The sequence below is a fragment of the Dermacentor variabilis genome, chromosome 3, assembly GCF_050947875.1.
Source record: "Dermacentor variabilis isolate Ectoservices chromosome 3, ASM5094787v1, whole genome shotgun sequence".
Taxonomy (NCBI): Eukaryota; Metazoa; Arthropoda; class Arachnida; order Ixodida; family Ixodidae; genus Dermacentor; species Dermacentor variabilis.
The window spans coordinates 81284780-81312456 of NC_134570.1; the positions used below are offsets into that span (position 1 = coordinate 81284780).

A 27677-nucleotide genomic window follows, 5' to 3' on the forward strand; every position below is an offset into this window, starting at 1 on the left:
GTTACTGCTGCTATTTGCTGGAAAAACATGATTTGTTGTGCAACCCGCAGTACATCGGCAGTGATAGCCGATACTAACCATGTGACTGAAGAAAATGGAAGTTCGATTCGTCTGTGACGTGTGTTTGTTCATCTTGTCACTTTAGACTACAGGGAGCACACCGCTATCAATATTAGTGTGTTTCATATTTTCACTGTTCGTCGAACACGTCAAATAGGGGCTCCCAGGACAACTTTAGCTTTTTGAGAATCCTCAGTGTCGAACGCTCGGATGGACGAATGAACAGGCAGTTGAACAGAAGGACAACATATTAATGAAGTATAACGTGGAAAGTAATATTTTAAACAGCAAAGCGAATTTCGCAGTAACAAAGTTTCAGCATGTATTAGTCTACGGTCGCGAAGGCGGCATCTATCTTAGCGCTTCGCTCCCTTTGGCAGGAACATTCCATGTCAGGCCTTTTGGTAAAGCGTAGGTATAGTACAACTATTGCAGAAGACAAAAAGGAAAATTACATAATATTGCAAGTTAAAAAGAACCACCTCACACGCGATGCGAACTACGGACTTCCGAACCCCGATTTACACGAGCGCAGGACACCGTAACCGCTACAACACGGGAGACGAACGAAGAGCAGGTTTATTTCCGAGTATTTATGCACTGTAAATAGAACTGTATAACGCTATACACTTCTGTCTATAGACATTCTGCACATATTTTTCTAGAAACGTTAATTTTCATTAATCTATAGACAGTCTATAGTGTGTCTATAGACTCATACATTTTATAGACTAGTCTACAAAAAGTGTAAGGCCTTAAGTCCATAGAGACGGTCTATAGAAAATTCCTGCAGACGAGTCGATAGCTAATTCATGGACTTTAGCCTCACACTATTTGTCGACTATTGTCGATACAGGGTGTCGCAGTTGTAGACCTGTAGGTCTTCTTATAAAAGTATATCTTGCACTGTGTTTTTTTTAATCTTCTATTTTTGCAGACCAGCTTGGCTAAAATAGCCGAGATCGATCTACACCCTAAATACTAGCTATATAAACCACAGTTTGCCAACTATGTTTCAATTATATATGAACACTCTTGCTGGGGTTGTTAATACGCAGTTTATTGGAAATATCTATAAAAATGTACTGCCTCCAGCATGCCTATGTGAACGTATACCCAGGGAACCGTACATAGAAAATTATGCATGCGGATAGAAGCACTCGAAAAATCTCAAATGCATGCAGCCGCGAATCTTGACGTAAGACTGCATGAGCATTTGTGCACATGCGCAGTTAAGAAATATTATAATACACTTGCATGCAACGCATCCGGTTGAACGAAATCTGCTAGCTATTTGCTATCTACAAGTTAGTTTACGTTTTTGGTCTATGATTGTTCTCCATTAGAAAAGAGACAAAGTAAAGCTAGTAAAAAGGAAACAGGCCAACCTAGACGAAGCCAGGATAGAAGCAGACGGATTTGGACGGGTGCTCGCAAACAAATATTCCGCGTTAGAATAGCAAGACGAAGCTAACATAGAGTTAGTCAATGAAACCGTAACTACACTGATTTCAGAAAGAGTGAAGAAACAGTGAGAAACGGGGGCAGCATGAAATCATTGAGAAGAAAACTTGGCATCGGAAAGAGAAAGAAGTATGTAGTGAAAGATAATAAGGCTAATGTGATCAGAAATTTAGATCACATAGTAAAGTCAGCAGTATACACCGACACGTATAGTTGTTGTTGTTGTTGTCCTGAGTGGCCGTGGCACATACCCACAGTGGGGGATTGGCCAAGAATCGGGCGGTTTAATTAGGTGCCTAAATAATAATGATAACAAGGGAGTTAACAATTTGGGCTTGTGAGTTGAAAAGTAAACGTTTTGTGTTTGGAGAAAAAGGAAATAATCAGATGAAAACCGGGTATAAGATAATAATAATATTAACAATAATAGTTAATAAAAGATAAGAAATAAAAGAAAGCTATGGTTGGGAGGGAGAACGATCAATCTAACATGGAAATCGCTTGGTTTCAGTTAGGTAATTTTGGATCGCCAAGCAAACATTTCTGTTGCTGAATCCAACAATGGAGGCTCCAAAAGATAGGATCACAGGCACTGATAAAGTTAGACCAATAGAGCGAAGCGGGATTTCGAGTAGTCGTTTTATTATAATAGAAAAACGTCTGCAAGACAACAAGAAATGGTCGATTGTCTCCGCTTCGCCACAGAATGAGCATAATGGTGAGGGGACCAGACCAGACCTGTGGAGGTAGAAGTTCAATGCAGGTATACGGCAGCGCAGCTTTGTGATGGACACTTCAATTTTCCGTGTTCGGCAAAAATCTCTGTTCCAAGGGTGCAGGAGATGTCCGTAATCCACAGAGTTAGTAATTGCGGAGCCTGATACTGACTGTATAATGATACTCCTGCGAAATCTAGCTGCAGTAACATAAGCAGTCAAAGGGCAGCAAGGAAGAATCGGGCCACTTATTGATGCCTTGGCTAGAGAGTCTGCAATTTCATTAATGATTAGTCCTTTATGGCCAGGCACCCAAATCAAACGCACGCTTCTCAAGTAACCAGGTACCAATGATTGAAATGTCCTCATTACGCGAGAATCACTAGAAGCAGTAAGGGATGAGCACAATGATAAAGAATCAGTGACTATCACGGCTGACGTAATTGATGGTCCTAATTTGCGTAATGCCAGCACCACGGCCATGAATTCGGCTAAAAAAATCGGTATGAAATCTGGCAGCCGAAGAGAAAATGTCCAATCGAGAATCGGGGAAAATATTCCTACACCTGACTTTTCTTCACATTGTGAAGCATCTGTAGCAATTACAACGTTTGTTTGAAGGTTTTTCAGGTGATCTTGTAATATACCGTCTAGAATACGGTGTGGAAGTAATTTTGCATTATTAGGAAAGATGTCATCAAATTGGATATCCGTGGCAACAGCTCTGTCGGTAATAGGAAGAACATCGCATATGCGCACGCCCAAACAGTCAAGTAATTTTTGCACGAATATAATTTGCGGATTATGTAGTCGGGGCCAGATGACACCGAAAAACAACGCAGGTTGTGAAATAAAGATTATCTGGGGATGACGCAGTGGTGATTCGTAAATCCTTAAGAACGTCTGCACCGTCAAAAGCCGGAACCTGCACGAAAGTGGCGGGACACGGGATTCTAGATAAAGAATAGAATTTGCAACAAATTTAGGAAGACCTAAACACAGACGTAACGCTTCTCTTTCTAAGAGGATTAGAGGACGGGACATGTAGGCTGGAGCTCCAGAGAAGAGCACGCAACCAAATTCTAATACAGGGCGAACGTACATACGATATATCATTAGGAGTGTATCTCTTCTCAATCCTATTCGACGACTGCTCAGCCTACGCAATATGCCAATTGCACGGGTACCTTTCCCAGTCAAATGATCTATATGTGAGCGCCAGTTGAGAGAGGCGTTATAAAAAATTCCGAGGTATTTAACAGACTCCACCTGTGGTATGTCTTGAAGGTGGTAAGACAATGAAATGTGCACTATGTCACGTATCGGAAATACGAGAACAGCACATTTGCTGGCATTGAGTGTGAAGTGACTAGCATCTAACCACCTCTCCAGATCATAAAGGTAAGTTTGCAGTCGTTGGTATAGCGTGTGGATGTCGTTTGCAGATGCAAAAAACGCAATATCGTCTGCATAAACATAAGTGGTTATTTCTTGATGACAAGGTAGTGTGCTCATGAGAATATTAAAAAGTACCGGGGAAAGAACTGAGCCTTGCGGTACGCCTCTCGTTTGTTTGTGTCTAGAAGAAGAAACGCCCCTTTCGTAGCAATAGAATTCTCTTTCACCTAAGAATGACCGAATCCACGCTACTATATACCCAGGAACACCACAGGAAGTTAACCGATTGATCAATATAGTGTGCTCCACAGTGTCGTATGCTTTAGCGATATCGAGCGTCACTAAGGCAGCGTATTGCTTATGACGTCGAGCGAGTTGTATTCGGCTTTCTAAGTCGACGTGGGCATGCCAGATGGAGCAGCCAGCCCTGAAACCAATCTGACAGGGACTAAGAATGGAATTATCATTAATAAATTTCATGATGCGACGGTGAAGAAGCCTCTCAATGAATTTTACTACGTTTGATGTAAGCGCAATGGGCCTAATGTTCTCCAATACATACCTTCCTTCTTGTTTCTTAAGCATCAATATTACTTTAGCAAGCTTCCAGTGCAACGGAATCCATGCATGTTTAATTGAATAATTCACCAGGTCTAAAAGAACGTTAGGCGATTCCTGTAACAATATTTTTAACATTGCATTTGTGACGCCATCAGGGCCAGGGGCTGAATTCGGTAAACATAGTGCAGTCTCATTTAGTTCAGCTAAGGAAATTGGAGTAAAGCCATCCCAATGACCTAATGTAGAATGAATAGCCGGAAGCCTGGCCGTAAATCGATTTTCTAAGCCTTCGGCAATCTCTTCTAGGGAGGCGCTCAGTTCCTGCGGGCTCAAAACAATTGAATCTAATGTTAAGGGTGTTGGTAACCTTCCTAGCACGAAGGAATGAAAATAAAGCACGCTTATTTTTTGAATTAGATAGATAATCGTAATGTCTAATATCGTATTCCTCTTTGGCTCGATTAACAGTACGCTTAAATACACCAGCATGAAACTGATAATTTTTCCAATTGGTCGGGCACTGATTATGCAGAAGCATTTTCCAAGCGGCCTTTCTTTTTCTATAGTCCCGCGTACACTCATTATTCCACCAACGACAAGCGGTGCCTTTAGCCGAAGGGATGACAAATTCAGCTTGCTTCCGGGAATCCTCTAGTATTGAGCAAATGGTTGAAGCGATTTCCTTATCATTGGCATTGGCAAGTTTCGAAACGGCAGAACGCAAGAAAGTCTTAAATTTCGTATGGTCCATAAATGTGCATGCCTTGTATTCTAAAGATGTTATTTGACAATTGATTTCAAATGACACAGGGAGATGATCACTGTTGGTTGCTGATTCAACCGCTACCCACGACAAAACCTTGATGCCAGCGCTACAAAATGTCAAATCTAACACTGAACGGAAGGGTCCTCTAACAAACGTTACTTGCCCTGTGTTCTGACATGAAAGGTGACTATCAATAGTCCACTCCCAAAGTCGCTTACCACACAAATCTGTTTTTTGCCCCCACGACACGTGATGCGAATTAAAATCCCCTACAAACAAAATTTCTTTTCTACATGCAGCCACAGCCCTATCAAGTTGACGCGTACTTTGCACACCACTGGGGAGATAAGCATTTATAATTGAAAATGGATGGTATCCTGGGAGACACAAATCTATGGCCAAAATTTCACAGTCGCAGTCCATGATTTGAAAAGAAATTTTTGCCTTGTGACAAATTTTACTGGAAACAAGTATCATTAATCCTCCACCTCGCGAGTCTCTATCTAATCGGAAGGACCGAAAACCTTTTAAATGAAAATTTTTCTCTGGTGAAAGCCACGTTTCTTGAAGAAGTAAGATATCTGGATTGAATTGAATAGATAGGCAAGATAAATCTGTTGAAGCTGAAAATATAGAACGACAGTTCCACTGCAGCACTTTCAACTGTCCAATGGCGTTGAACGCACAGCAGCGGCAACTGCCGCCTTTAGAATACTTTCTGTAAGCACAGGAGTTGGTTGACTCTTTTTTGATTTTGGTTTCATAGTTTTTGAAATTGGGGACCCCATACGTTTAGGAGCTCGAGTGTCAAGTTCCATGTCTGTGACAATAGCAGTGTCTGAATAAGAGGGCTCATCCTCGCGTGTTTGGACTAGCGAAGTAGTGTCTGTGGAATATTCTGCAACTGTGGAAGGCGTCTCTACCTCGTTGCTAGGCGTTCGAGGTCTGGCGTTAGATACTGGGCACTGCATTGGTGTCCTAGTGGGCTGCATTATTTGCATCATGTGACTGGAAATGATTTGCGCTAAGCAATCAGAGAGACTGGATATCAATTTATCCATAGCTTTAGCCATTGCTTTTTCCACAGCAGAGTCAATTGCTTCTGAGAGGTTAAGATCCATGCTTGGAGTGTTGCGCGCTGCAACACTAGAGTATCCGAAGGCCCTGTCTTTGATAACTGAAATTGCATCTCTTCGGGAGCAACGACGGCGGTCGATTATTTCAAGAATTTGTATTTCTTGAGCGCGAGCTGAGCAGTTCGAATAGTCTGCTGGGTGTTCTCCCGCACAGAGGCAGCACTTTTGAGATTGAGTAGAGCATTCACTTGAAGAATGACCATCCCCACAGGTGCGGCAACGCAAGCTAGACTTACATCCTCCTGCGCTGTGCCCGAATCTCCAACAATTCTTACACTGGATCGGACGTGACGCAAGCGGCTCTACATGGAACACAAGAGGCCACACCTTTATTTCAGATGGACATGATGTGCCCACAAACGTTGCAATAACAGATTCTGTCGGAACCCTCTCGTTATTGGCCAGTCGATTGCAACGGTAGATGGCAATGACGCCTGCTGCGGATAGCTTGTCCAGGGTTTCAGTAGGACTTAATCGGGAGTCTACGCCCCGTACAAGACCCTTGGTGCACGCAAGGTGAGGCGGAATAAAAGCACTCGCCGGGGTGGAAGCGAATGAAGTGCATTTCAAGAGGTCTTCTACACAGGTCTGGTCGGGTGAACGACACACTATACCTCCCCGTCCGAACGCTCGCACATCAGTGATGGTCTGGAAGTGGTTAGTCGTGGCCTTAAGTGCCTTCTGGACAGCCTGTGGATTCGTGATCCTGATGGAACCTCCATTGGAAGGCACAAGCGCCACAGGAATGGTACTGACGCCACTGCGAAAAAATAAATCTATGGGCAATTCATTAGGTGGTAGGGATGCTGACCAGGCGGATCGCGCCTGGCCAGGAGAACTGGTCGACATCAGCTCAAGACGGCTGACGCAAGGAATGCCAATCAACCAGGAACTAAAATACGGTTAATGAGACACCTTAAACCACCCGATACTCAGCCAAAACACCACTGCAGGTCAACGAAACGGTCGCTCTGTCGAGGCAAGCAGGAACCAGGGACAGGCAGGCACGACGAGCTAACAACGCCCCCAAAGCTGCTCCATGGCGAGGCTCATCGACCTGCGCGGAAAAGTACCCAGAGCAGCCACGCAACCTTGAATGAAGAAGTGTCGGGGATGTGCAGAAGCTCAGTGTGTAACTAGCGATGAGTTTAGAAATGCTTTACAAGACAAGCTCCGGGGAAAAGCGGCAGTGGAAGATGAAACAACATTCGATTTAAATATACATGGAGGGAATATTATACTTGAAAACTTGCGACCTTTTACGTTCGATGCCTCACGACTTCATGTGCCGCAGAGATTTTGCAAGGATCTCAACATTATACTACTTCATTAAAGGGAGACTGTGAATAATTATATGCACTGTAGCTTGCTTTCAGTATTTTATAAAATACTCACCAAGGTAATCCTCTATAGAATAAGGGCAACACTTGATTTCAGTCAACTTAGAGAACAGGCTGGTTTCAGGAAGAGACATTCTGCAATGGATCACATCGATGTCATCGATAAGGTAATTGAGGAATCTGCGGTGTGCAACCAACCTATATATATATATATACATATATATATATATATATATATATATATATATATATATATATATATATATATATATATATATATATATATATATGGTTTCCATAGGTTATAAAGACATGATTCCGTAGAGATACCAGCAGTCACGAAGGCATTACGTAATTAAGGAGTAGGGGAGGCATACGTGAATATCTTGGGAGATAAATAAAATGATTCCACAGCTACCTTGCTTCTCCACATGAAAAGTAGAAAATTACCTGTCAAGAAAGGGGCAGGCAAGCAAATCCAATCTCTCCAACGCTATTCAATGCATGCTTAGAAGTATAATATTCAAGATATCAGACTGGGAAGGCTTAAGAGTGAGGATCAGCGGGGAATGGATGATGATGATGATGATGATGATGATGATGATGATGATGATGATGATGGTGGTGGTGGTGGTGGTGGTGGTGGTGGTGACTGGGGAAGAGGAGGATTTGTTTCCTACGCCTTCCTCGCCAGGCGAGGCTGGCAGGCGAGGACTCTCGACATGCAACGAAAGGCGAGTACTATCAGGCAAAGACTCTAGTTGGAGGAGACGACAATAAAAAGATGCTGCCGTAGTTGTCCGCCATAGTTCGTGTAGATAGCACGCGGCATTCCCTCGCATGAAATTACTGAGCTAAACACTTTCCGAAAGTGTTATCTGCTTGGAGTCATTCGTGAATTCGGAAAGGCTGTCTGGAAAGGGCAGTGCAGCGCATATAAACGGCGTTCTCGGCATATGCGTAAACGTGGGGTACAGTGATCTCACGATCGTCAGGGGATTCTGCGTTAACACCTACAAAAGTAAGTAAGTTAACATTATAAAATTAGTTAGACGTGCTGATTTTACTGCAGCCCACTGGGGCAACTGCCCGCTTTTATCATGCTGAGTGGAACCATGCGACTATAGACTATATAGACTATAGACTATAGTAGCACGCGCTAAGCTGGCAGATGGTGGAGCCTGAAAACGACATGGAAGTATAAAGATATGACAAAGCTATCTGTGACAGTCTTAATGCGTCAGAATTAGGAGTGTCAAAGTATATATAGTTAAGACAGAAGGGGGGGGGGGCACATATGGACGATGTAGGTTCGGTTGCTAACGTTCAGGCCGTGGCACGGTCTTCGTCAGAGTAAACCTAGATACAAGCACGCAGCCGCTTTTACGGGCATCGACATGAGGAAAATATCAAGCACAAAAGAGGGTGCAAATGTGCTAGAGAACATAATGATAGAGTGAAAGATGTAAATCTAAGCGTGATACCAGAGCATTGAGTACACGCATTAAAAAGCAGTTACAAGTCTTGAGGCTAACAACTGCACTGGCCACACATTTCGCGATGCCTGCAAATGAAGTAACAGTATACTGAGATATCAGAAGTAACAGTAACAACTGAGCGAGGCGGTTGTCCTTGCGGCTGCACCGAGGGCACTGTCTCTTGTTTCCTGTCTGACAAAGTGGCAAACAGTGCATATCTGGAATTAAGAAATGTGTCAGTATAACAAGAGTTACAAACCCACCGAGCTACGTAGCGAATGCGATGGCTGCAGCCTTGGGGAACGGTGATGCATGTATACAGCTGTTGGCACAGTGCTGTGTCGGCGCTTCGCGCTTTTTGTGTGCGCGCCATGCACAGAGTAGCATGATTTCACATCTCGAAGACCAGAACTGAACTAAAGAAGCAATTTCCTTCATCTTAACAGCCTACGTTCAAGTCCAGGTCTGCTGGTGGCAGGTGTACGAACTCGACGTTCCCCTAACATTCGCTGAACAGGATCAACATCGGCTCAATCTTCATGTGCACGGCTTGAGAGAGCTGAAGTTTGTGCATTTCAACCATGTTTCAACTTTGAAAGCACGTTTCATTTTGAGAGCGATTATATGTACAAACGAAGGCGCTGCGGTTATGACGTCGTCGGTTTTGCGGACAATAGCGCGGGGATCTCGGGAACGATGGTCGGCACGCTGATTTTGTCGGTGCCGTCGACACGAAAGTCTGCCGCACAACAACGCGCGCTCGTCGGTTGCGTCGTTGTCGGCCTGATATGATAAAGTGGCCTCAGCGACGCAATACGCCGAATCGTCGGCCAATCTTTGGCGTCGGGGTCTTGCCGGTCTCGTATCGACCCGGTTTTTTTTTTTTTCTTGATCTGATATAAAGAGATGTTGACGCACAATTTAAGGCGCCGGCTACCCCTTAACTCTTGAATGGTTCCATCATACAACATACAGGGTTCAAGATTATATATCAAACAATCTTTTCACACAAGCACTATAGGACTCATCACAGTGTTAACGAGCACGTGAAGTCAGACACGCGCTGCCGCCAGCAGAAATAGAGGGTCGACACTGCAAGAAGACTTCGTCAGCAACGTGATGTTTTCGAATTTCCACCCCCGCGTAACCTAGGGGACTTTTCGAAAATTCGCTAGCCATCAGTGAAACGCGGCTGCTATCACGGAGTTGCACCCGCAGGCTACGCGCGTTTTCGGCACGGTGAAGTTACAACGCGGCACGCGACACGATCGTTTCCAGCAGATAGCGTCCGTGCGTTTTTTTTTTTTTTTCTGGGGTCTTGCGAAGTCAGACTGGATTCGTAGGATCGCTATGCGCGTCTTTTCTGCGCGCTGCCTAGTTCGCTATTTCCCTCTCGTCCCAAACTTAATGCGAAGCTTCCGTTGCCTCTTCCACTCACCTTTCCGAGTGACGGCTGCTGCTGTGTTGACGAGGGGACAATAACTTGTGTCGCTGCGCGTGTACCGCTAAATATGTGCCCATTCTTGGCCAAACGTCCAGATTGCTTACGTATTACAGTCATGCCTTAAATGAAATGAGATGTGTGTCGTACTTTTTTCTGTACATACACATCTCATCAACCTTCTGCCCTCGACTGGCAACATACAGCGCATTCGTTTTTGTGACACGGAGGGCTAACAGCTCTACCGACGACGAGACGGTGCGCGTGCCATCTATTATCGTTGATACTTCGCTAACTCAAGCACGCTTCGAGTCATTCAAGTTCCGACATTGCGTTCGGTCTGCATGTTTCCTTATCTCCCCTACCCTGTCAAGGGTTGTAGCAAAGTGGACAAAGCAAGCGATGCACTCGGACACAAAGAAGTAGGAATATGGCATGCTTTTGACCTGTTTATGCGGGTCCTGTGCCGTCGTTGTCAGACTTCGCTAAAAAGGTGTCACGTGACCTAGCGGGAGCGGAAAAGAAAAGGGCAACAGGGGGAATGGGGTTCGCGTATAAGATAGCCTTCTCACAGGGGGAAAGGGGTTGGTGTGACCCCTTTCCCCCTGTGAGAAGGCTATCTTATACGCGAACATTATACGGTTGTCACACGATGCATTTTCGGCGATCGAGCCAGATCGGCATTGGATTTATCGATGATTCGTTCCGCCCTGCCGCGAAAGAAAGACGTTATGCTGGCGGTTTGCGGCCAGCGAACAGTACCCAGTGATTGAAACGCGATACTAGCGCGTGGCAGCCCCGTCAATCCTCAAACCAATCCAACCGATCGTCAGAACGATTGCAGCTCCCGCATCTCCACTGGTGGGCCTTGCGACCAATATACGGAGTGCTGGACTAGTGGTGCCGCACAATATACTTAGCTTTGGACTAGTGGGCCCAGAGAGCGGGGGAAACTCCCCGGTTTTGGTGACAGTAGAGTTACTGTATATGCTACCACAGGTAGCAGAGTTGCGCGTCTGTTTTATCACACCGCTAGCGCTTCTATTGGCAGAGCGTCATCACGTGGTAGTCAAGCAACCGTGCATTGCGGAGAAGCCGATGCTCGGGCCAATTTTTGTATTTCCCGACGCCGCCGCTGCAGCTAACTGGAATGACACAAGTTATCGCCAGTCAAATTCAAAGCGAATCCGGCCGACCTTGGCGTTCGCTGTTCGCGTGCGGGCTAGCTGCGGAGAGCTAGCTATATAGCTATGTCAATGTAGCTATGTCAATCCTGTGAGAGAAAAACCTTCACTACACTCCCACAGAAGGTTACTTTTGGAATCCCTGCAGTGAAAAGGCACATAATGAAGTGGTTCTTGCAGGTGTGGCTGATATCCAGTGTGGCTGATATTCAGTGCCTGCTAGTAGGTGGGTACGTTTCTACAGCAAGTCTAATGGGGTACCAGTGTCGAAATACTAATGGTTGGTCATTGATTCACCAGTAATGTTTTAGACTGCCTACACGTTGAGAGCTTTGGCACATAAGCAGGTATCTCTAATGCAAAACCGAGTACCCATTATCCAGTGTTCAGTGCAGCGCCGGATTATGGGCCCAGTGCCGCGCGCTGGATGCTGGGCAGGCACTGAGTACTGGTGCGAAAAATAACTGTAGCGCTTTAAATACGCGGTGCCTGGACACTGTATATATTTTGTTGGAATACAAAAAGCAACAGAGAGCGATTTGGTGCAATAAAAAAAAAAAAAAGCTCCGACCAGGATTCGATCGTCGGACCTACAGGCCCCAAGCCCGGTACTTCACCACTGCGCCACGCACGCCAGGACGAGAATATGAGTGGATAATATACCATGTCAAGGATCGAGAAGCAATTTTAATTTTAGAGATGTCTCGCTCAGTCATGGTAGATGCGCTATCGCCCTGCATATAAAATTCACGCCTGTATCACAAAGAAAATTTTGCTGTCCGTATTCAGTAGCATGCTCGGAAGTGCCACAACATCTATTTTCACTTGCGACTGGCATTTTACCTTTGAAAAAAGTCCTAAATGAACCGCCGACCCGAGACGCTGTATGGGCTGTTACTACTGATTTGGATAGCTGTTTCTTGTTCTTCACGCGAAGGATATGCAACGTTTTCTTAGTTCAGTGATGCCTTTCAGTCGACACGTCTGTCTAGTCATATATCTTCGTCAGAGAAGCGCAGGCTAGTGCCGGAAGCCTTCCGCGACAGCACATATATACCTGTGTTTATGACGCGTCACATCGGCGCTCATCGCTACTTGTGCTGGCACTGTAAACATGAAAAATGGTTTATTTAAGAACACCGATGCGAAAGCTGAAGTATAGAGTGATTTATCCGTGTTAGACTTCTTGATTCCTGAGCCTAGGCGAGCCAAGACCGTGCAGACGGACTCGGCGGATACGCTAGGCCGAAGCTTCGGTGGCGGCCGATCTCGGCGCCTTTTTCTTAACGATCTTATGCAGTCAGCTGTTTCGATGCGCTTTGTTTGCGATTAGGCGGACAAGCAGTCCAAAAGCGATGCAAAGCCACCACCGGTCGATCGACGATACGGTAGGCATGCCGCCTGCAAAAACGGAGTGCGGCTTCGCCGCATAGATTTGGTTGCTTCCTAGGCAAGATGGCGGACCTACGCGCAACTCTGCTACCTGTGGTAGCATATACAGTAACTCTAGGTGACAGAGGTAATTGGCGCCATCTATGAAGAGGGCGAACCCAAAAATCAGTTTCCTTTGCATGGCCTCGTAGATCGTTGCGCACACGCGCGCCGATCCAGGTGGCTGAGTCCTTCCCCCAACTCCTCTCTCCTCGCCCTCCCTCGTTACTCTGTCGCAACTCCCTCAACTTCGACTGTCTCCGCGTGCCTGCCGTGCGGCCCCGCCGGCCCGACGCCAGCTTAGCCCGCTGCATGACGTTTCGTGTTTCGTTATCTGCTGTTATCGCGAAGCGTGCGCTGCTGTGCGTTGACCGGCGTGGGTAGTTTTGTCAGTTTCGTGGTCCTCGGTAGCTGTGTGCTTGTGCTCCGCGATGTTTCACGACTCGTACCGCTCGTGCATAGTGCAGTGGTGCACAAATACCTCAAAACAAGCCCTGCAAGGTTGTTCCGGGTGCCTAAAGACAACAGGTGAGCGCGCAGACCCAAGGAAATCAGAAGGCGCATGTACACGAACACAGCCCTGCCCATGTGTGTGTTCCATGAGCCTCCGGACGTCGTTGCGCCTTGATTGTGCTACACTTGCCTCTTGCCGGTAGAGAAAGCTGACAAATAGACGTTCCTCTTCATTGTCACCTGGTCTATGACTTGTGTTTTTCTGTGCCAAGTCTCATTCTGCAACTTCAGTAACTTGTCCAGCTTTCCATACCGCCCTCAGTGCTTTTTCTGTGTGTCCCGTTCTACAAACGTACTAACAGCTGAAAAATTACTGTTCGTGTTTGTGTACGATCTCAGTAATCGCCGAGGGGAAAACCACGCGAACAACCTTGATGTGTAGGCATGATACGCTTTTTTTTTCTTCTGGAAAGCATGAGAATTGCAAGTGTGCTACATGCTGATTTTTGCAGTTCGTGTTTATTATACAAAGGAGTGTGCAGTAGGTACGACTTAGTGCCTTAAATGACGTAATTTTATTGCTAAGCATTGCATTCGGGTCGAAAGAAAAGTCGTGTTGTTGGCTTATTTTACCTGGTCTTTGATTGAGGAATAGGCGTTTCTGCGAATGTTTTCTATGTGCTGCTGCAAAAGCCGACTACCTTCTGTTCGCCTTTCCACCGTTACTCAAGTTGTGGCCAAGTGCAAAATAATGTGATAATGTGTATTTCAGTTTTTAGTACAATGTTATTTTTGTTCTGCCATGTCTTTTTTTTTCAATTTGTTCAGTAGTAATGAACACGTCACGCATTTCATATACTTTCGTGCAGGTTTATAAGTAAGCTCTTTTTTTTGGTATGGCTGTCAATCAAACAATATTAGCATTTTATTCTATTTTTTAGGTATTTTGCATGTCATTGTTTTTGCCATTACAAGTGAGTTTTCCCTTTCTATAGTTGTCATGACTATGTCATACATGTCGTCCAGTTTTGTGCACATCTTAGTGCATATATCAGAAGCTCGTCTACATTTCGGTCTTGAGGGCGTTATATAAAAATCTTGTTTTATTTAATGTATGTGTACATGAGACGGCCTTCGCGTTTTCTAGCGCTTTTCTTTTGTTATTTCACCGTCTGTGAACTTCTGTGTTTAGTACTCTTGTATATGTCATGCACCTTTCACTTTTGCTCATTCTTTGAGCGTGTATCACCACCACGTTATAAGAAAAATCTGTTTTCGGAAACGAAGTCAATAAAGCGAGACCAAAGAGCTGTTATTTTGGAAATGGCGAAAGAGAGAGAGAGAGAGAAAACTTTTATTGTGAAGTGAGTGGATTTTTCTTTCCCAGCGGTGTGGGCTAGCGTGGGGGCGTCTGCTTTGCCGCGACGCTATCAGCCCATTCCGCCAACCGTATCTGGTCTTGCGGGTTGGAAGTTTTCGTCTTTTTCTCCCACTCGTCATGTGAGGGAGCTCGCCTAAAGAGTTCTCTCGGGGGAGGGTTCTTTTGGCATCCCCACAAGATGTGATCTTTTTCCGCCAGGGGGCAGCTACAATGTTTGCAGTTTGGTGGATATTCACCATCGGTCATTGCAGCTAGCCTTTCTGGACTAAGTACAGATCTAGTCTGTACTCTTCTGAGGTTAGTGGCCTGTATTCTTGTCAGTGCCTCGTGCGGGGATGGAAATATTCGCCTGGATTCACGGTAATAAACGGTCATTTCGTTATAGGTGTGGATACCTTCATGTCGGTCAACCCCGTCGGGCAAGCCCACCTCCCTGTTACTAGCTGCTCGGGCGGCTAGGTGGGTGGCCTCATTGCCAGGGTTGCCCGCATGAGCGGGTACCCACACCAACTTCAATTGATTGAGGTCTTTGTTGATGATTCTGAATGCTCGAGGGGAAATGAAACCCGAGGTGTAGTTACGAATCGCTGTTTTCGAGTCGGATATAATAATCTTGGTGCCCGGAATGGAGGTGCCCATGGCGATGGCGGCCTCTTCCGCCTCCACAATGGAAGATGTGTTTACCGTCGCACAGCTGATGGTGTATCCGTCGCCATTAGTGACGGCTCTGGTGTGTCGACCATCACTGGTGCGAGCAGCATCCACGTATATGGCGGGTTGGTTTTGTAGCATTGCCAGAGTGCCGCCGCCCTAGCTTTGCGTCTACCGTTGTTTTCAGTGCTCATGTTTTTCGGAAGCGGGGGGATAATGATCTTGGTCCGGATAGTGTTAGGTATTCGCTGTCGTAGCGAGATGTCTAAGGCTGGGCGATACCCTAAGGTGTCGAGGATCCGCCGTCCCGCGTGTGTGCCGGATAATCGAACTGTTTGAGCCCATTTGTGGGCCTCTATGATTTCCTCAACGTTATTACGCACCCCTAGACTCAAGAGTGCCTCCGTATTAGTCCATTTTGGTAGCCCAAGAGCCTGTTTGAATAACGTTCAGATTAGACCGTTAATCCGTTCCAAATCCCTCTTCCTTAGATGCAGGTAAGGGCAGACATACGCCACTCGGCTCAGAAAAAAAGCCTGGATTAACCTGCAGGCATCTTTCTCCTTAACTCCGTGCCGTCGGTTGGAGACCCTCCTGAGAAGGTTCTGTAATTGCCCAGCTGTAGTTTGGAGTCGTGCTACGGCTTCTTGGTTGTGCGTGTTTTGCTGGATCCACAATCCTAACACTCTGATTTTAGGAACAGGTGGGACCGGTTGTCCAGCTACCTCCACCTGAATGTGTGCGGGCATATTGGCAGCCGGATTTGTGGGATTTTTGTTCCGGACTATAAGCAATTCTGATTTTTTCGGCGAACAGCTGAGGCCATTGTTGCGAGCGTGTTTCTGCACTGCGTCAGCCGCTGCCTGCAGGGATTCTGAAATTTCTCCATCCGACCCAGTGCACGTCCAGATCGTTACGTCATCGGCGTAGATGGCGTGCCTGATATGAGGAATCTCTTTGAGCTGTCGGGATAAGCCACTCATGGTGGTATTAAAGAGGAAAGGAGAAAGTACTGCTGCCTGTGGTGTACCTCTAGGGCCGAGCTCTATGGTTTCGCTTTCAATATTGCCTATGTTTACGGTGGCAGTACGTCCCTTGAGGAATGTGGTAATATAGGTATATGTTATCTTACCTACGTTCATATTGGATACGTTTTCTAGAATGGCTTGATGTGAGACATTGTCAAACGCTTTTTGTATGTCTAATGCTAACACTGTTCGAGTTGCGCGTATAGGCGCTGGGTTAAGGATATCATTTTGTACTTGCCACAGTATATCTTGGGTGCACAGTTTGGGTCGAAAGCCGATCATTGTCTCTGGGAAGAAGTTGGTTTCGGCACAGTCAACCAGCCTACTGAGAACCACATGCTCCATAGCCTTACCAAGACAAGAGGTAAGGGATATGGGTCTGAGGTTCTCTAGACTGAGTGACTTGCCCGGTTTAGGAATGAAGACCACGCTAGCGTGCTTCCACTCTTGCGGGAGTGTACCGTTTTGCCAGTGCTGATTAAAAAGCTTGGTGATCATTGTTATGGTAGGGTCGTCTAGATTCCTGAGCATTTTGTTGGTGATCTTATTTTTACCGGCTGATGATGCTGGTATAACATAAGTATGGGCAATACTGCGTGCGTGCTAACGCATAGCCCACTGCGCACCACGCGCCAGCTCGCAAGCAATGCCAATGTGCGGCGTAGCGCGCGCATTGCTTGCGAGCTGGCGCTTGGGGCGCCGTAGCGCGCGCGCGCGATAAAAAAAAAAAAGCTCACCGCGTACAGGTAAAAACAAAAGAAAAGTAAGCGGCGCGTGCGGCATGGGGGAAGTGAGCGGAGCGAGTCAGCACAATAAAAACAAAAATAAAACAAAAACATTTGAGTGAGGAGGCACCGCACGGCTGCTGTTCCTGTTGCCATGACAACGTAAACAATCGTGTGCGCAGCCATTTTGCTTCCGCCTCGCCCTGCGGTTAGGGCCGTAACTGAAGGGGACCTTGGCGCTAGCGTCGAAAGAGCGTCTGCTCGAAAACAGCCAATGGCAGCCATGCGGAGATTCACCCCCCTGTCCCAGCTACAACTAAGGCAAGGCCACGAATAGTGCGCACTCCTGAGGAAGAAGCTGCCTACCGTGGGTGTCGGCGAGAGTTGGCTTGTGAACGGGCTCGTCGTCGTAGGGCCGACCCCGAGCTGCGCGCCAGAGATTCCGAGTTTAAACGGCAGCGCTCCTAAAGCATGCTCAGCACGCGAAGCACACAAAAGCGAAAAATGAGGTGAAAGAAGGGTGAAACAAAAGATTTACAACATGGACTGCTTGCGAACTATGACTTGTATGGTGTAACACTCGGCGTAACTAACACAGCCTCGCTGTTCGACCATCTTCGCGGACTTAAAGGGGCGGTGATCTTAATCGTTGGGTATCTTGTTCACCCCTCATTTCTTCCGATTTATTCGTGTACTAATGGACCGGTTGTCTGCTTTTTGTTGCTGACACCATGCCTTGACTTCCGAACGCATTCTTCTATCTATCTGTTCATTTCTGTCGCGGTGCGTGGCACTGCTGTTTTCCTGCGGCAGGCGATGGTTCCCGTACTCGCCTATTGGAACGTCAGGTCCCTGGGACAACCTATCCGCAACCTGCTCATCTACAGGGGAGTCGAGTTCGAGGACAAACAGTACGAAGTCGGGCCCCCGCCCGACTACAGCCTGTCCGCCTGGCTGAAGGAAAAGTACACGCTCGGCCTCACGTTCCCCAACCTTCCGTACTACATCGACGACGACGTTAGGCTGACCCAGAGCTTGGCCATCCTCCGCTACCTGGGACGGAAGCATGACCTGGCTGCCAGGTACGTGAATGGCGCGTCATCGAGTTGAAAATCAACTAAAGAGAAAAAATTAAATTCTGCATAGATTGGCAAATTATCGCTATTAAAAAGCTAATTTATTTCCTTTACATTCTTTTTAAACAGAGAATTGAGATTTCAAGAACCGCTGTGGCTCATTTACTGTGTTCGGCAGCTGAACAGAACCTTGCCGCTTCCATTCCCAGTGTCGAATGTCGTAGTTAGACGGGAACGGAATCCGAGGACGCCTGTGCGCTTGATCAGCACGTTAAAGAATACCAAGCGGTAAAAATTAATATGGCGTGCTCCAATAGGGTTTCCTTGCAACCCCAGTTTTGCTTTGAGGCGTAAAGTGTAATAGATCACTCCATCAGTTCAGAATTAGGTGCTTACGCAACTGGTGCTCGATATTTATTTTTTTCTTAGTTCCTTCTGCGTTATCTGTGCTTTCAGTTCGCCTTCCTTTTCCTCGGCAAAAAGTGAGTCGTATTAAGGGTGGACTCAAGGTAGCCTCCAGTAAGGGGTCTTATGATAGCACCAAATATCTTATTTTTTCATTTGTTATACATCAGAAGGACTTCCCTTGCAAAGTGCAACTTCTCTTTCGCATTCATCTTTCCGAAAAAAAATATATCTAAGTAATTAACCAGCCGCGCATTTCATGATTCATAGAAATGCAGTGTTCGAAGAACAGTTAGATCAGTGGTTTTGGTGAGCGTCTTTAAGAGTGACTGTGCAAAATTAGAAGTTCTATGCAAAACTCTACATATGATATATAGTAGATTAGAAGTGTGCTCTAAACCAAGTGCAATAATCATGAAATAAATATTTATACGTCTAGTAACAACAAAATGCGATTATTTTACTAACGTTTTGGCCGATGGCCCGGTCTTTACCGGATAGACAGGACTGTGGAGAGGTCATACATAGGCATGGGAAAACAGGAGTGAAAAACGGCACAGCAAGAATAAAAACAATAACAAATAACAAAAGTGGTCAAGCGATCCAATCAATACAAAGCAAAGTATGACAAGCAATCCACAAGTACATAAATGTAAAAGAATTCAGCTGACCCGCCGTGGTTGCTTAGTGACTATGCTGTTGGCTAACCTCCCTATCTTTCCTCCCCTTTGTCTCCCCTCTGTCTCATGATGTCGGGCTACTGAGAACGAGTTCGCGGGATATATAGAATCCCGTCCACGGAGGCGAAATGCAAAGACACCCGTGTACTTATATTTAGGTCCACGTTAAAGAATCACTGGTGGTACAGTTTATTCCGGAGTCCAGCACTACGGCATGCCTCATATTCAAATCGTGGTTTTGGTACGTAAAACCCCATAACCTCTAAAACTTCAGCTGTGCGGGCGAAATCCACTGCGGTGAACAAAGTTACGAAGAAAAGGCATGGGACAGGTGTGTGAAGCGGTAATACATAGGCATGGGATATACGAGGACAATGGCATCACTAAAATGGGATGATAACATGTCAATGACGAAGATGAAACGAACGATGGAACAATAACGACGGTACAACGAAAACTAGATGACAACGGCTCAGTGGCAATGATGGCATGAAGATGACGACCACTGGGATGACAACGACAAAATGACGAAGATGGGATAATCACGACGACATGACGACGACTGTGCGACAACGGTGACATGACGAAGAAGTAACGGTGATGACAGAATGAAGACGACGTGACGTCTACGGCACGACAACAATATGGTGACGACGATGGTCTGACAAAGTACGACTATGGCACGGCGACAATTAGATGACAAATTTGAAACGATGACCATAGTATGACGACGACGTTATAATAAAGTTAGGACAGTGGCATGACAACGACGGCGTGACGGTGACGACAAAATGGCAATGGGATGATAAAGCTGGAAGTAAGACAACAGAATGACAACGATTACGACCACGATGACATGAAGGCGACAGTATGACTACGAATGCATGACGACGGCGGAATGACCGCAATATGATTACGAGGGCATGATGACGACGCTCTGACGATTAGAGAATGACGAGGACTGCACGATTACGACGAGGTGACGACAACGCCATGATGACGAAGGAGGCCAAGATGGAATGACGGCGACGACGGAATGATGACAGCGGCGTGATGACTACGGCAGAGCGAATACGGCGTAATGATGACGACTGTGTTACCCCTAAGGAGGAGTAATAGCTGAATGAAGGCGATAAAGTGACGTTTACAGAATGACGACGAAGGCGTAATTCGTGTTAGAGCTCATGTCCGTGTTAACGTGCGTCACCTACCACCTGGGGCCGCCTCGTTTTTCACTATATCCGGTGCTTGCTCGCACTATGTCCAGTACCGGCCAATCGTGCATGATAACAGCCAGTAGCCGAGAAGTGAGAGGAAGCGGCAAAGAAAGCTTTGCTTTAATATTGAACTAACTTTTGATTCCAAGGTTTAATGTAGGCCTGATCGTGATTCAGCTGATGCCGATTTGCAGGTCACATCTCACGTCTAGCCCTATCTCTTTATAGATTCCATGAGCTATTAAGCGAAATTGCTTCATTATACAGCTGCGTCAGAAGAGTTACTTCACATATGACCGACGACACGCATAGCAGTTTCAGTAGGCTACCTACCATGCCAACAGAGAGGTCACTCAGTGTGTAGTCCATTAGAGGCCGCCGCAGCAGAAGAGCGAGAAAGATGCAGACAGGTTAAAGAACTGAATTTTTTGCAGCGAAGCTGTTTATGCGGACCCTGTGCCTTCATCGTCGGACTTCGCTAAAAAGGGGCCACGTGACCTAGCGGGAAAGGAAAAGAAAAGCTCAACAGGCGGAAAGGGGTTGGTGTGGCCCCTTTCCCCCTGTAAGAATGCTATGTTGTACACGAATCTTATGAGTTTGTTACACGCTGCATTTTCGGCGATCGAGGCAGATCGGCATCGTATTTATCGACGACTGATTCCACCCTGCCGTGAAAGAAACAAATGTTATGCTGGCGGTTTGCGGCCAACGAACAGTGCCCAGCGATTGAAACGCTATTACTAGGAGCGCATGCCTGCCGGCACTTCTTGCGCCAGCAAGAATTGCCGGCAGCCACGTCAATTGTCAAACCAATCCAACCAATCATCAAAACGGCGGTCTTCCAATCTCCAGTGGTGGTCCTTGCGCCCAATATACGGAGCTTTGGACTAGTGGCTCCTCACATTCAGTCACAGCTACAACTGAGGAAAGGTCACGAGTGGTGCGTACTCCTGAGGAAGAAGCCGCATACCGCGAGCGTCAGCGAGAGTTGGCTCGTGAGCGGGCTCGTCGTCGTAGGGCCGACCCCGAGCTGCGCGCCAGAGATGCCGAGTTTAAATGGCAGCGCTCCTAAAGCATGCTCACCACGGGAAGCACGCAAAAGCGAAAATGAGGTGAAAGAATGGCGAAACAAAAGATTTACAACATGGGCCGCGTGCGAAGTTTCACTTGCATGGTGTAACACTCGGCGTAACTAACACAGCTTCGCTGTTCGAGCATCTGCACGAAGTGGAAGTGCCGGTGCTTTTATTTATTGATACTGTCAGCCCTTGACGGGCTATTACAGGAGTGGATTTAATATACATAAATAAAGAAGTGCATGAGCGCTTTTGGGGTATGCATTAAAAGAAGAACGCAAGAATATATGAAGCAGCACTGTCGATATAAAACATATATCATAACAATACAATTACAGAGCACGTTATTGACTTATTATATCACAATATTAGTGTAGGACTTCAGGGTATAGAATATCAGACAACATCAGAGTAAACAAGGTAATGTATTGCTTCTAAGCAATCTCTAACCGATTTTATTTTGACAACTGAATCAGGTAAATAATTTCACTGGTGAATTGCTCTGGGAAAGAAACTACCTGAAGCAGTCATTGTGCACTGTGTAAGTGGGTATATACGTAGTCTCTATGCCGTGATGTTTCCCGTGTCTTGATGTGGAAGTACGTGTCGTATCTTATTTTGTCACGATTATGAATTACTAAGAACATGAATTTAAGCCTTTCATACTCGGTACGCTTTTGTAGAGATGGAAGCTCTGCAAGTTTACATAATTCGGTCGGAGAGTGAAAACGGCGGTATTTATTAAATATGAACCTAGAAGTAAGGCGCCGGACTTTCTGAAGTTTAAACAGTTACTTTGGGTGTAGGAATCCCATACTATTTTAGCTTATTCAATTATAGATCTTAGCAAGGTTTTGTAAGCTAATGTTTTAATTTCAGGGGAAGCAACGTGCAGGTTACGTCTGAGACCCCACAATAAGTTGTTAGCTTTTGCACAAAGTTCAGCTACCTGAAGATTCCAACACAAGCCGGTTTTAAATATGAGACCTAGGCATTTACGTTGTTTAACTTAACACATTTCATGACCGTTGATACTGTATGAGAAATTTAGGATATTCTGCTTTATAGAAATGGACATAAAAACCGATTCAGTTTGGCTAAGCCGCATTTGCCAAGGATCGCCCCAGCTCTTAATTTTCTGTAAGTTAAGATTGAATTCGGCCTGATCGCATAGTAACGCCGATAATAACAGCATATCACACAATAACATAGAAATAACAGCAGACATAAAAAGACACAAATATGATCGACACGCAAGCTATTCTAATCGTGCTTCTAATGCGTGATGAAAAAGCGCCAAAAAGGACACCACGCTATGTAACTCAAAATCAGAGGACAGCGAGCTGCATAGAGATTTTCGCACTTGTCGGGGTTTCATGGTATGCAAGGTAAGCTCGCACTGTGTTGGTCTATTTTTTCAGTGTGCATCAACAGAGGAGCAGTCTAATTCAGTGTACGAGCGCACGCGCGCGCGCGCGTGTTTACGCACATGCGAAATAAATAGCTCGGTTGATGCACCCTGGAGGAATAGGCGAAAACGGTTCGTGTGTGTTGTATTATATGTGTACGGTTAGCTTATAAGGACTTAAACACAGATACGATGTCGTATGTCTGAACCGCGGCTGGCTCAAGACAAAATGGTTGCTATAACAAAATCTACGCCTTTTGGGCCGTGCCTTGTCCTCAATCATAAGCCGCATGTATTACTTCCGCTTCCTTTCTTTAACACCCTGCGCTCAGTGCTTCCATGTCAAGAACACTGCATCACGCACATGCCGTCAGTGATCTGGAGCTACCGGATGCGCAAACGTGTGCACACGTGACTTGTGTACGTGTGGGGCGGGAGGTCTGCGCCAACGAAGTGCAGGTGTCTTCAATGCACCCACGTCTCACTCTGACAAAGTACACGTGACTTATTTGCGGAAAGGCAGAGAGTTAAGGGCCAGCTTACTCTAACTTGCTGCTCTGCACTTGATGAGGAGGGTCGCGAAGTGAATGGGTAATCGGATCAAGAAGAGAAGGAAATTTACGCGTAAAAGCGCCCCCCCCCCCCCCCCCGCTTTGCTACGTCCTGAAAGACGCGTGTCCAGTCGAGTGTCTCGTACAAAAGCTAGCCCTGCCATTACAATAATGGTTCTACAGTTCGCGTCAGGCGAAGGACTAAAAAAAAAACCTTCTCGTAAATGTCGGCTCATGGCGTGTTCAGCCGAACAAATACAGCTGCAGCTTCTGGCGCCCTGGCAAAAACGGCGGAGAAGCGAAAATCACGTGGCAAAGAGAGAGAGTAGAATACAGGAAGGCAGGGATGTTAACCAGTCAATAGTCTGGTTGGCTACCCTACACTGGGGGATGGGAGAAGGGGAAGAGAAAGAAGGGAGAGATAAGGTGTAGAAACGTGTACGGACAGCACTTGAGTTAAAGTCGCTCGAGCAAACCAGAAGTTCTGAGAAAACGCAAAAGTGCCTTCACTGCCTTTTGAGCCGATGATCGGTCGGGACGGTGCTCCAATATGGTCTGTTCACTCAGAGGACGATCTTCTAGTTTTCTCAATGTGTTGGACAAATGCTGTCTTTGTGCTTGAAATTGAGGACAATGGCACAATAAGTGGTCAATGCTCTCCTCGCATCCGCAAACATCACATGCAGGAGTATCAGCCATTCCAATTAGTGCTGAGTAGGAATCTTAAGGCAACTCCTAGCCATAACCGACACAGAAGAGACGCTTCACGCCGGTGCAGACCGGCTGGAAGTCTGAGTTGAAGTGACGAGTTTAGTCTGTGCAGTCTTGTGCGCCTTGTATGTACGGTATTCCACTCTGCTAAGCAGATCGTGCGTGCTAGAATGCCAAGTTGTCTCGCGGCGTCGGTCCTTGAGAGAGGAATGGGGACGCAGCGATCTTCTTGGTTTGACGTCCGAGCTGCCTTATCGGCGCCATCATTTCCAATGATACCGCAATGACCTGGTATCCACTGAAAAGAGATATCATGGCCTTTTTCTATTAAGTGATGGACAAGTTCCGCGATTTCGCACGTGAGCTGATCGTGAGTTCCATGTCGCAGAAACGACTGTACACATTGCAAGGCCGGCCTCGAATCGCAAAAGACTGCCCATTTTCTAGGACTTTCAGCATTTATCACTTGAAGCGCGTCGCGGAGAGCCGCGAGCTCTGCAGCTGTAGACGTAGTGACATGGGAAGTCTTGAACCGCTTGGTTATTCTCATTGCTGGTATAACTAGATCACCGCCGGAACTGGTTGATGTAGTTGATCCATCAGTGCAGCAGACGTGTGTACAGTCGCTGTATTTCTCGTACAAGAGAAATCACGTGGCAAACATTTAGGCCACCCTATACGGGCAACGTTCACGATTCGGACCAATGTCGCTGCGGGCCCCGACTTGTGCATAGCGCCTGGTGAACGCGACACCAAGGCGAATCGAGCGCGGCATATTTGTTTGCTTGCATTTTATTTTTGAGGCATACGTAATTTTATTTTTATTCCTGTGGCGTCAGTCCAGCTGGGTTCACTGGTGAAACGTAAAGTTTCGCATCATGCAAATAAACAGGATATACGTGTGGTAAAGAAAACGCGATAAGAACTTCAGAGGTATCGTTCCTTCAAGGCGTTCTTGTTGCAGCGTCTGCTTGTTCACTCTTGACGAAGTCAAGGGGTGCGCGTGCCCATGGAAAAGTTATATTGGGGTCATTTGCTTGCGCAAGGCCAAGAGGCTCCAATTTCTAGAGCTAAAACATAACACGGACTTCGTCTAACGACGTAAATGCTTTTCCAGATAAACGAAGAGAAGGTGGAAACATTCTGAACTATAGATTTATAAGCTATACTTCTATTCTGATTTAACGTCTTTCTTCCTATGCGCGGACAAGGGCAAAGTCCCGAGCCAATGGAAGACCGAGATAGTGTACGATCTCCATCTCAACTATGTTATGAGCTTCTATGAGCTACAAATGTAGCGAGTACTAGAAAAAGAGACGCTGCTTACCAGACTAAGCCCGCCTATGTGGACAAACGCTCCAACATGTGAACTGGTCTTTGTGAACAGTGTCACAAATACCCGTTGCATGTGGATTTCAGGCAGTTTCACGTATATCCGCCTCCATGCATAGTTATTTTGTAACCGCGCTCACTGCTTCTGTATAAGGCCCCAGACAAGCCTCGGAAGCGGTGTGACGCTTTTCGCGACAATTCTGTCGTGTATCTGAGCCCACAACTTTAGAATTAGTGTCCTTATTGAACAGTCGTAGTCACAGTGTCCTCGATACTTTCTCTTTCTTACAACCAACCAGGAATGAGCTGGAGACCGCAGAGCTGGACGTGATCGAGCAGCAGGCCCGGGACCTGTGCCTCAAGCTGATAAATGCGGCCACGCCGAAACCGGAGGACGAGTACGGTCTCTACTCCTACTCCAAGATGCTGGGCGAGGTCCTGAAACCCTGGGACGACTTCCTAGCCTCCAGGAAGTGGACCATGGGGGACAGGTTGACGTACGTGGATTTCCTGCTCTACGAAGGGCTCGACTGGCACCGACAGTTCAAACCATGCGCTATGAAAGGGTACATGAACATCCTTGAATATCTGAAGAGGTTCGAGCACCTGCCCAATATCGAGGACTACTTCACTTCGGATCGATACAAGAAATGGCCCATCCTCGGCTACAAAAGGACGTGGGGCTTCAAGAAGACTTCCATGTGAAACGCGTACGCTGTTATAGCTCTCTGCTTCCAAAATAAAACGTTCCAGTATATTCTGCGTCAACGTTGGCAGTTTGGCACAACTTCAATACGAAGAAGCCATATTCTAGAGCGATCACTTCGGAAGACGACACTTTTCGGGGCGCATTGATTGACTATTACCATCCCCGATAATTCTCACTGGAGTGCACCAAGGCCGCACCAGTGTGTCCGTTTGTCCTCCATAAAACGCACCGGTTCATACCTACCATCCTCGAAAAACAGGGCGGTTCATGCACTCCGGGTGGGTCTATTATTGAGATAGCAATTATACAGAGACTCCGGGCGCATTCTTGCCATCGCCGTCACCGTGATGCTTTGTATAAATTCCAAGGGGGATCAGGGTTACTTTCTATATTACCACATAACATCAGCAATAATGAACAGGACAGTTCAATAACGCCTTCTGTGCATGGAAGCACGACAATGAAAGCGTTGTTAGACTTAAAACAAGAGTAGGTAACATAGCAACGATTACTAACCTGCAAGAAGAGCGGAAACTTGCGTAAGCCCTTCATTCCGTACATGTTTCCACGCCCACTGACGAGTGATCTCGCAGCGCCAAGGTTTATCTGTCCCGCCACAGGCACTGTTGATGGCGTTGCGGCGGCGCACTGACTGGATTGGGCAAACTTTAATGAAGGTCCTGCAGGACGCACGTCAGCGCGCAGTGGGCGTCTCCCACGCAGGGACCGACAGGGAGAACCTGGCGGCCGCTGCGCGAGCCTGCTGGACGGCCCATTGCTGGTCTTGTAGGAGCGGGCTTCGTAGGGTCTTCTCCCACTTGTCGGAGGTAGAGTCGGGCGGAGCGTTTCTGCACTCCCAGAGCACGTGTGCGAGTGGCACCGTGACCCCGCAAGAGGGGCACGCATCGTCGGCGTAGACGTCAGGGTAGATGATGTGTAACGTGGCAGCGTTGGGATATGTATGTATTTGTAAAGCGTTAGCGGCTGTGGCCTGTTTAGTTTGGGGTGCGGGGGCGGTAAGAGACGTCATCCCAAGTAAAAGTGTTTAGTGATTTCATTGTACGTTACTGGGGCGTCCCTGTTCGCCTCCAACTCGTCGAGACGCGGTTGCCCGGGGTGACTGTGCACTGATGTTCCAGTCTGGAATGCAGCGAAGTCTATGCGTACTGGTGATGCAAGCAAGAAGTTAGGCCTAAAGGTAAAGCGTGAGCACTCGGGCAAGGCACTTGTGTAGTCGAGGTTTGTTCGGCGAAACATCTGTCGAAGGCAGAAGCCGGCGGGCTGTCGCAGAATTCCACA

The 27677-nt window shown here is 46.7% G+C and overlaps 1 protein-coding gene across 1 annotated transcript in view; it reads left to right on the forward strand.

Moving 5' to 3' along the window:
- Positions 1-8361: 8361 nt before the first annotated feature.
- The window catches only part of LOC142575948 (glutathione S-transferase Mu 1-like), a 19477-nt gene continuing 161 nt past the window's right edge, over positions 8362-27677 (forward strand). Inside the window, exons 1-3 of the mRNA XM_075685784.1 lie at positions 8362-8462; positions 18027-18295; positions 25969-27677. The exon at positions 25969-27677 is cut by the window's right edge and continues 161 nt beyond it. Coding sequence (XP_075541899.1) covers positions 18030-18295; positions 25969-26374 — 672 coding nt within the window. The 5' untranslated portion in view covers positions 8362-8462; positions 18027-18029 and the 3' untranslated portion in view covers positions 26375-27677. The remainder of the gene's footprint in view (positions 8463-18026; positions 18296-25968) is intronic.